This window comes from Sesamum indicum, linkage group LG7 (assembly GCF_000512975.1).
Source record: "Sesamum indicum cultivar Zhongzhi No. 13 linkage group LG7, S_indicum_v1.0, whole genome shotgun sequence".
Classification (NCBI taxonomy): Eukaryota; Viridiplantae; Streptophyta; class Magnoliopsida; order Lamiales; family Pedaliaceae; genus Sesamum; species Sesamum indicum.
Window position 1 is genome coordinate 6406342 of NC_026151.1, and position 11224 is coordinate 6417565.

At 32.5% G+C, this 11224-nt stretch overlaps 1 protein-coding gene across 2 annotated transcripts in view; it reads left to right on the forward strand.

Moving 5' to 3' along the window:
* Window positions 1-6775, forward strand: part of LOC105166426 — a 7252-nt gene extending 477 nt beyond the window's left edge. For both annotated transcript variants that reach the window (XM_020695210.1, XM_011085770.2), the window contains 7 exons: window positions 359-443; window positions 1189-1230; window positions 1888-2056; window positions 3189-3241; window positions 3337-3561; window positions 4453-4499; window positions 6014-6775. In XM_020695210.1, the coding sequence (XP_020550869.1) occupies window positions 359-443; window positions 1189-1230; window positions 1888-2056; window positions 3189-3241; window positions 3337-3561; window positions 4453-4499; window positions 6014-6068 (676 nt within the window). In that variant the 3' untranslated portion in view covers window positions 6069-6775. The remainder of the gene's footprint in view (window positions 1-358; window positions 444-1188; window positions 1231-1887; window positions 2057-3188; window positions 3242-3336; window positions 3562-4452; window positions 4500-6013) is intronic.

Consider the following 11224-nt stretch of genomic DNA (forward strand, 5'->3'; position numbering starts at 1 on the left):
TTTAAATGGATTTTGATTCGCGATAGTAAGAAACTGTTGCAGTCATGTTAGGATAATACTTTATTGATAGGAATGAAATGAATACAAATTTGTTGTATAGAAATAACAAAATAAATTAGGTTTGGATATTCTTGACATATAGTTGTTTTGTCATACAACATCAAGGTATGCTGCGAGGACCTAAAGGTATAAATGGAGGCGGTCTTATCATGAGGGCCTACACCTCCCTGTTTAGCCAATTTAATTCCTCTGAGAGCTTACTAAGAGTCAACTTGCAGCTTAACATTTTTCTACTGCTAATCATATGTCATAAGTCCAATGTGGTGGGTGACTGGTTCTTTCTTTTGGAATATGACAGGTACATGGACGGGATGGAATTTGGTGTGTTGAGTGACATGCCTAATATTCGGAAGAAAGCTTGTTCCAAATTGTTCAAGCAACAGGTGTATATCACGGATTTTGCATTAACTTTTTGCTTTGATCCAGTTAACAGCATGCTCAACAACTTGTCATAGGCTAGGTCTGCTAATGCTTAGACATCCTTTACTTCACATGGCGGAAGAAAATTATCAAACTTTAGCTTTATGGATTCTTGATCTCTGCTTGTCATTAATGATAATGGCTGTGGATCTAGAAGTATTTCTTTACTGATATAAAAGCAGTATTATTTCAAAAGAGATTAGGTAACACTACTTGAATGACCATCTCTTGCACTCCATCTTTCTGAAACTTCTTTTAGTGCAATCACCTCACTACACAATTTAATTAAGCAGATTGAAGGTTTTAGTTTGAGGTGGACAAGGAATTGCTGAAGAACGAAGAATATGACTACTGTTTGGGGAATTTTTCGCTAAATCATGTTAAAACTCATTAGATCAATGCCCTAAACTTGTACAAGCTAACATGGCGATTTGTTATTAGTCATACAGCATTTTAATCGCCCTGCATTGCACGGGTTTAAGTTGTTCCTTCTCACTTGTATTCGGTTAGCCTTTTTATGAGTAATAAGTAGTGTTATTTACCATGTTCCCTTAGGGGTGTACATTATAAAAATGCTTCACACGTATATTATTGGTGACTGTTTATATGTGAGGTAAGCTAATCTAAAAATGAAAATAGAGACATGCTCTCTCTGTCTTACTGTGTTTGGGTCTATGTTTGTAACTGTGACGTATTTTTTCTTGTCAGGAGCTTTATAGGGGTAAACTGCTGTCATCTTACAGAGATATGGTATGCATATTTAACCTTCATCCTTTTTCTGGTAAAATAGTAAAATACTATGACCTAATATTTTTTATTTTTGTACTTCTTATTCAGTCAGAAGCCTGTTTCTGCATCAGCCTGTTTGTGAATACTTTAAGATAAAGATGTACGTCGTATCTTGGAATATTGCTTGTTATTTTATTTGACTTAATGTCTGTCAAACTGAAGTATCATCATTGGTCAAAATTATGCCACTTGGTGAAGAAAATTTTGCCAATTAAACTAAGGGAGAATGTTTTGTTTTGTTAACTGTAATCTTCATATAACTGGCAAGTGAAGTACTTAGTTCCAATTTTTGTATCATCAGTTGGGTGAATTCGACCTGCTAGCATGCCAGATTCAGGCCCTATACCTTGTTACTAGAATCAGGCTTTTGAGCGGGAATAAATATCCAGTTTATCTTTTTTCCAAGCATATTACCATTTTCAAAATGATCCAAGATGATGGGAAATATATTACTCGTGCATGCTGTTTTACTTGATGGAGCATGTCACTGCATATTTCTCAGAAATCTATTTGTGCTGGATTGAATGAACAATTCTTTTGCTATTACTTGTGCTCTTTATGGAATGTTGGTTGTGTACAGCAGGAAATACATTTATATATATTGGAACTCTTTTGCAGGTGGCAATTGTAACCCGTATGGTCAACACTTGTAAATCTATGAGGTGCTATTTGAGGGGGACAAGCAATAGTCCATTAGCTCAGTTTTCTTTCTCCTTGGAGGATGACAGTGACAGTGGCGACTGTGGTGGAATCCCTGTTTTTGCATTCTACTCAGTTGCTTCTTTTGGTATGTGCGCTTTTGTGACTTCCGTATCCATTTAGTTTTTCAGCCTTCATAATAAATTTAAATTGCAAAAAAAGAAAAAAAAAGAATAAAGAATTTTAAGTAATATTATCTGAATTGATATAATTCTGTTCCAATGAATTGTTGGTTAGGTATTTGTTGTCTAAAAGATACATTTTCCCCCTTTTTTCTTTGATTATTACGTCTACTAGTGAGGGTATTCGTGGTAGGTTCGATTGAATAGAATTTTAATTCGACCTATTGAGCAAGGTTTATCACAAAACTAAATCATACTACTTAACTATCCATTCAAACCAATTGGTTCGTTGGTTCGTTTGGCGAGTTAGGAAATATGAAATGTTATGTTCTTATATTTTAACTTATTTATAGTTGTAAATCAAATGTAAAATAATTTAATTATAATTAAATTAATATGAAAGAAATCAGAAATTGAGAAAGAGTGAAAATTTAGAACTTTTTGATTGTTAAGAAAATATATGGAATAGATGTAGCTGGCAAGTTATGGTTAAAGCGAATTGTAATTATTGAATCCACCACCTAACCCTAAAATAGTCAATTTTAATGTTAAAAATCTGCCTTTATTTTTAAGAATTCAAAATAGATGGGTTACCAGGTGGTTTATTGCGGTTTGAGCGAATGAGTCAATTGAGCAGGTTTATTGACACCCCTATCTACTAAAAGTGTGAAAACAAAATGAAAATACTGCTCATCTTAAAGGATCATGAGAAAAAAGGATCATATTCAACAATCTAATCTCAGGTGACATGTTTTAATTGCAAACAAAACGTTGGTTGAATTTTGTCTTCAAAGAGTAATGTAATGTTCTTATCTGGTAGTTTGATGTTCATATGCCATTGGTCACATTCTCCATATCAAGCTATTTTGGTTGGAGGTTTGAAGTATCACAGAGCTGCTCTATCCGGATCTTACTTCTACTTTCTCTTCTTTTGGCTATTTTCTTTTTCTTATGCTAAGTTGTTCTGTGAAGAATTTTGTTTAAACACAAAATTGAACATAAATTCTTTATCTTAAAATGTTTAACTATATTCACAGCCTCTTTGGGATTATTCTATGATGTCTTTGTCATAATCATAGTTGTTTAACATGATTCCAGAAGAACTAGCTTGGGAGATGGTACGAATGTTTGTATCAGAATTAAATTTGAAGGTGAAATTTAAATCTGGTTGCCACTTTGAAGGAGTTTTTAATATTCTTAGGTGTCACTGATCTCTTAATTAGCCATCTCAAATACACTGCTGCAGCGGTTGCTTGTGATGGAATTGCTCTACATCTATGATGAAAAAGTTGCCAAAGTTATTGGGATATGTTGGTCTGATGAATTCTATGATGGAGAATTTGATGAACTGAGTTTACTTAACTTGTACTCCGAAGAAACTCGTGAACCAGTGCTTCCATGCCTTAGAGGCTGCAAATCTAGTACTTCAGCCGTGCAGTCTAAACAGCAGCAAGATAGCAATGTCTTACAGGTAGTAAATTTACGTGAAGTTGGATGTGAAGATGAGGCATACCCATATATTTGGTTATTAATGTGTGGATAGTGCATGCATGTACTGTTAGTTGGAATAGCCAACTGTATTAATGAGTTCTCAAGTTCTGTAAGTGCAATAACCACCTTGGAACTTCATAATTTTGCAAACTTCTGTTTCATATATTATAACGTTTAAAAGTTCGTGGAGCCACCATATATGAATTAATGAGATGATCGAATCTTGAGTGATATTTGTGCATGTGTTCCTATATACTTATCCATATCTATCTTTCTATATAGGTATGTTTGCATATGTATGTATGTATTTATGTATATATGTAGAGATATATATGTATGTATGTATATATGCATGCATGCATCCATCCATAGTTATATATGCATTTTTGCATATATGTGCTTGTAAGGGAAAATTGCATTTTTGGTCCCATATGATAGAGTGTGTTGCACTTTTGGTCCCACAATTTACGGGTTTAGCACATTTAGTCCCATAGGATAAATATCTTAGCATTTTTGGTCCCATAGGATAAAATTGTAGCACATTTGGTCTCATAAGATATAAAAAGTTGTAGCACATTTGGTCCCATTGGATATAAAGTTGTTTGTATCCTATGAGACCAAATGCGCCATATTTTTATTTTATGGGACAAAAAATGCTACAATATTTATCCTATGGGATTAAATGTGCTAAACCGATAACTATGGGACCAAAAGTGCAATATACCCTATCATGTGGGACTAAAAGTGCAATTTCCCCATGCTTGTAATGTGTGTGTCGACATGTATATATATGTGTTTGTATGTGTGTAAAAAGTCATAGAATAAAAAGATAGCACTTTTTTCTTAATACTGATTTCTCTCTGCTCTGCAGGTTTACTTAACAACCTGGCTCGTAGAAGTGAACATAGATAGATGCAGGTAAAGTCATCACTTCAAAAACATTTCAAACTTTTTATATGCTTGATTGATTGTGATGATTGAGGAGAGCCAGTGCTTTGCTAGTGTTGGGGTTCATCAGTACTGAACAAGTGCTCACAATTATGTTGCCCGGTAGAAGATGGAATCCATAAAAGCAATAACCACATTCAGGTTTAAGGCATTTAGGATAACGGTAACAGGTTTGAAATGGGCTTAGCCCCTACCATGTGACCAAACTGATTCCCTGCTGTAATTGGATCTATCCTGCCTCAAACCTAGCTTAAGTTAGACTTGTAGACCTATTTTATACTTAAAAAGATAATAATCTTTATTAAATAGATCAGTTATACCTTCCACCTTAAAATTGCAATGATGTAATTGTCAAAGTCAAAATAGTTGCAAGCATAATATGTCGGCTTCATTTCTAAAAAGTTGCCGGTTCGGAAAAATAACAAATTCACCCTTGAAGTTTGGGTAAGTACGAATAGCATTTCATAATTACATAGCACCCGCTTGACGTTTTGCTCATTTAACATTTGAACCCATTTGTCACTTGCCCATGGGATTTTTTGGTTGAGGTGCCCAAAAACTTGACCGACTCCCGAAGAATGCCCGCTGCATGTGTGAAGGCTTTTTCATTATTTTTTGGTCAATCGTCACAAACGATAATACCATTTTGGCTTCTATGTTACCTACTCAGCCATAGGTGAGTTTGTTGTAACTAATGAAAAATAAGAAATGCGTCATTTTAATAATTAATTTATTTTAAAATATGAATATCTATAGTTGATTTTTACTATAGGCAGAGTATGTAATTTCTAATATTTGCTCATAACATTTGGATATAACATTGAAATATTACATATATCTTGTATGCTTAAAGGTATAAGGTCCATGTACATTGTAAGTTACTTTAATTTTTGAATTCTTTGAAGTATAGTCTTCAGGGGATTCCATTTTGATTCCTTGATGGAACAAAATGTCAAGGAATTTAAATGTTTATTTTCCAAATAACTGAGGGTTATTTGTGATTAGGACAATCCTCTTAACCTCCTTAATGTTTAGGCCTAGCTTGATAGTATGACTACTTACCAATATACTGCCCTTATGATGATGTATATGTGCAATACACACATTCATTGCACGTATATACATATTACGCATGCGCACACGTCTTATAAACATATGAGGGTGAGTTCGGGATGGCACCCGCTCTAGATGAAATATGTAGAACTCAAGACTTGCTTTACAAGTTGTTTATGGGTCCAAATCCGCCCTTGTGGAGAGGGTTTGTGGGTTGCCAACTTGACCCTAGTTGGCTTATGTTCATCGTTGGTATCTCTGATGGAAACTTCCTCTATTTTGCTATTTTCCATGCCAACTTCAGCATTTAATGCCGCTATGCTCGTCATAAATGGGAAAGAGAATGCAAAACCATGTTTTACAACCCCTTTGTGAATTGCTTTAATGGAGCCTTGAACACTGCAAAGTTCTAATAGGCTTTCCTTTTACAGGGTGGACGAAATATTTGCTATTGTGGGAGGGGAGATGCACGTCGATTTTTCTTGAGACTTCTGGCTGTCAAAGAGAAGTACACGACTTCATCCCTCGAAAAGTGGAGATGCAGAATCGACACTTAACCATTTGCTCAGTAAACACTTCAAAAAGTTGGCTTCAACATGCATTGAAATGCTTTGGCCTGTAAATACCGAAATGCAACTATGAGCCTGGTGGAATGGTTGAAGTCATCTAAAAGACTGCATAAAACCAGAATTGAGACGTGAAATCCATTCAGGAATTCCTTCAGCAATCCCTGTTTTCATGCGGCAGTTATGGAAGAAAGCAATCTCCAGCCATGAGCAGATACCAGGTCAAACAGTAAAATGATAGCTGAAACCTATGAGAAAATGTTTCCACCGAGACGAACATTATGACCATCTGCTGCTGTTGCATTTGGTGCAATATCTATAGTGGATTGGGAACAACATATGTAGTCAAAATGACTAGTGGGTAGCTTGAAGAGAATGGGTTGTGAAATTCCTAGTATTTAGCCATCCAAACAGTACCTTGCAATTACACGCCTGCTACTCTCTGAACAGACTATATTTCAGCTGAAGGGCAGGCTGCAGAAGTTTAGACTGTTGAAATCGATCATGAACGATTGATTTCAGCTTCAAAATAGGCTAGAAAACCATTGCCTCAAGTCCTTCATGTGAACGTTGAGATTCTCGTAAATGCAAACTGTTGATCCATTAATATAGGGTAAGTTACAGTGATCTCTTTTGAGATTTTGGTTTAATTATGAATAGTCCCTCGTTGTTTAAAAAATTATACTTACTCTCTTCAAATCGAAAAATAATTATGTAGACACTTTAACCTTACTGATTCTTTATTTTTTAAAAAAATAAAAACAAGCATTTGAAAAAATATAAAAAAATTGAGAATGGGTAAAATAAATAATCTACAGAAAATATTGGTCCACACAATTTTTTAGAAAATTCTGAAAAGTATATAAAATTTTGATTCATAATTAGAAATCAGTTTTTGTGAGTTAACAAAAAAAATTAGATGAAAATATAAAGTAGAGTGATGGAATAGACTTATTGTTAGACGATCATCAAAATACTGTGATTCTTCAACCAATGAGGTGATATTTGTAATTCTTCCAAATTTCAGAAAAGATAGTTATAATTTACCCTAAGCATATATGATATTTATTTCTGCTCGTATTTTTTTTTTTATATTGGTATAGATTGTAAAATGATAATTTTTTTCTTTATTCCTTTTTTGGAAAAACCATACTTTTTTTTATTAATATTCAAGAGTCTCCAGTATTTGCCTTAGAAAACAATGATATCCCTTGATGATCGTCTCAAGTTCTGTATCACCGATTGGCCGCGGGCTGTCCAAAGCGCCCATGCAAACACTTGGTAGTGAAGCTCCTCAGGCGTCCATGGAAGACGATCATCCTTCTCTTCCGTTCCACTTTCACATCCGCTGATCTATTAATGCCGCCTCAGACACGATTGACACCGTTAAAAAGCGCATTCACTACGCGTAATCGTAAATCGTTTGGCTAGCTCATTTCACAACATCCTAGTACGAAATCTAACAAGGAGAAACCATCGCCATCAAGTTCCCAGCTTCTCTCCCATTTCGCTGAGGTCAAAACACCTCCAGAAATTTTCAGCAAGGTTGGATTGGGACCTTTCATATGTGATGCTCAGCCAATTTCGCTTATCAGACTCTATAGGGAGAGTTACACTTTTGGTTCCCAAAAATATTGCTTATTTGATCCTTAAACAATCATCATTTTACACTTTTGGCCCATAGTCGGACACTTTTCACGATTTTGATGGTTTACGTTAATTTGACTGTTCGATTAGTCAAAAATGATATTCTTCTTTCCGTGCCTCCCGGCCTTATGTGCACAGTAAGTAATTTTTTCTATTTGATTTGACGACCACCTGCCTCAAATATCTAAACTAAAAAGAAAAGTACTACGAACCAAAAGTGTAACTGAAAATTATTTAGGGAATGAAATCGAATAAGTGGTGTTGTTTAGAATCAAAAGTATAATTCTTTCGACTTTATACATTGGACGTAGTTCACCATCGAAGAATTGGAAAGGAAAAAATACAAGCACTCCCCTTTGTGGTATTGTAAATAAGCAAATTACCAGCAATTTATTTCCTTAAATAGGGAGGTAAATTGCTTTATTTTAAAAATATAAGGATAAATTATTATTATTTTTTTTAAAAATTAATTTAGTCATTTACAGTATCACCATCAAATATAAAAATATTTCTTTCTTCTCTTATACATTGCTTGTCTTTTTCTAAAAAATTGCAAGGGTAGAAAAACAAGAAATGCACCAAAATGGAGATAGAATCATCCAAATCTTTGAGCCAATAGTCAGAAGGAGACGGCGGCGTTTTATTGCGGAGGATGCAAATACAAGAGGCAACTGTTTTGATGTAAAGAAGTGAGATACAAAGACAATGTTCTTCTTTTCAAATAGAAACGGTGATGGCATATTACATTAATATTAATAAATTAATAATATATATCGACTCGATCATTAAATTTATCATATAATAAATTGATATTAATATACATAAAATAAATATTTTTTATAATAAATTTATATTAAATGAGACAAATATACTTATTTGTCTGATAAAATTCAAATTGATAATTTTAAATTTATTTATAAAAACATCAATTTTAATCACTAGACTAAAACGCAATTTTCCCATAAAAAATGTTGTTTTAGGTGAAATTTGAGATACGCCTACAAGCCAAAATCTCTTCCCACGTCTTCTCATTTTCTTTGATTTGACATTTGACAACGACACCATTTTGGACATTTCCATGTCTTATTACAAATTTAAACATAATTCTGTTTGGAAATTTGCATGTTTTATTACAAATTTAAACATAATTCTGAAATACTATTGATGATATTAAAATTTTGGAATAAATGATCAATTAAAAGTCTAAAATAAAATGATTAATAATTGAGTTTTAAATTAATGTTTATAATAAATTTGAGCTTTTCATATTTTAAGACGACAAATTCACATAAATGACTATATTAAATTTAGTTGTTTTATATATTTTGATGGATTGATTTAAGATAAAATCCAAGTTACCTTTTATTTTGGATCAGCAATTGAGACAAAATATGTTCAAGTACAACCCAACAGTTAATGTATTTATATTCAAGTCCATGATGTATAAGCCCAAAAAGACGTGATCTCAAATTACTATAGTTCTACTCATGTTTAAAAGTAAGAGCCTCCACCACTCAAGTAAAAAGGGGAGACATTTCCACAAATCAAAAACTACATAAAAAAAAAAAAAAAAAAAAAAGCCTCCAGACAACAAGGGAGGATTTGACGCATTCTACACAGGACACTCCATACATCACAACAAATTCAAAGAATCTCAAGTCCAAAAGCTCTATGTCACAATGAAGCACTGTAATTGCGAAGGTTCCACGTCTTCTTGGACATCAAATCTTCAAACCTTGATATCAAATTTCAAAGTGACACATAGTTTGCTTTATAAATACGGAGGAGATTATGCATCCACATCCAAGAACAAGCTTCAAGCCATTGGGTCCACATTTGGAGTAACGAATTAGGGATTATTTTTAAATCAGAAATTACACAAAATTTTACGTAAACAACTACATTAAAACAATCATACATTTAATCAACGAATGCCCATTAAAATTTTATTATACTTTTAATTGAAATAAATACAATATTTGAAGATAGAATAAATAAGTAGTTAAAATTTAAAAAAATAAATTAATATTGAATAAGCATGAATATAAAATTATCAAAAGAGCTAATTGGTTAAAAAAAATGAATTTCTTGTGAATAAATAAGCAAATATATATATAGGAACATTTTAATTAACTCATATTTTTTCACAGAAGATGTTTACTCTTCAGGCATTGAATTGTAATAAATAACTCCCTGTGGCACATCCCATTGTAATTAATTTAAAATTTCAATAATGTAAAATTGTTATTTTTTTTAAATATATATTAATTAAATAAACAAAACATAATAAAAAGATGAAAATTGTTAGAAGTTATTGGGAGAAGAGTAGGGGAACAAGTACGGAGAGAGACACAGAGAGAGATGGAGGCTGAGAAAAGAAAAAAACTGCTGAAAATATATATTTTTTTAAACAAAGAAATAGATTAAAAAAATTTGAGATACCAAAGAGATGTTTTTTAATTAGAGTAGATTATAACGACCTCTCACAAGATTTGATATAATTATAAATACTTTCTTGTTATTTGCAAAATTATAAATAATCGTTTGATGTTTGATAAAGGTATGAAAATGTTAACTTTGCCCTTATTATTTTTTAATATATAAATTTGTAAACAAAATCGAACGGGGTGGATGGAACTTGGTTCACAATGGCATTTTGGTCAGTTCACTACAAAAAGTAGATTGAAAATCTTACTGATACTAACGAATTGTGTTAATTGCTATTAAAATCAGAGGTACATTGACAATTTTTCAAACAATAAAAAGGTATTCATAATCTCAAGAAAAGTAGTTGTAATTCACCCTTTTAATCTATACTAATATAAAAAGAACAGACCGTCCACACTCACAACTGGCGGTTAACGATACGGCCGTACTAATTTTTCGCAAAGCCAAAAATGACCTTTATGATAAAAAACACTAACTTATTCAGCTTTTTAAAATTTACATTAATTGATAAATTATGTTCTTTCTTTCATTTTGTCAATGTAATATACCGATTTTTATATTTTATTCTTATTTTGAATATATTTTAAAATGTAAAAATTATTTATTATATGCACGTAGAAACGTTTTGCAACAATGATTAATTATAATAAAGCACACATATGCATACGTATAAAATGTGATGAACCATACGGCCTCACCGTGACGGCAAAAATTCTTTAATTTACTGCGGTTTGATTCATTGTACTTAATTTATGTAAGATAAGTACATAACTTTTTAAACTAATAGAAAGTAAACATATCGTACAGTTTATCTATTTTTTTTATTGATATCAGTAAATTTGATAAATTTTTATTATCTATTTATATTAATGAGATGTAATTTCACAAACTACAAATTACCGATATATACACCAAATTTAACCAAAACAAAATTTAATCCATGCATATAATATGCCTTAACCCCCCCCCCCCCCTCCCCCC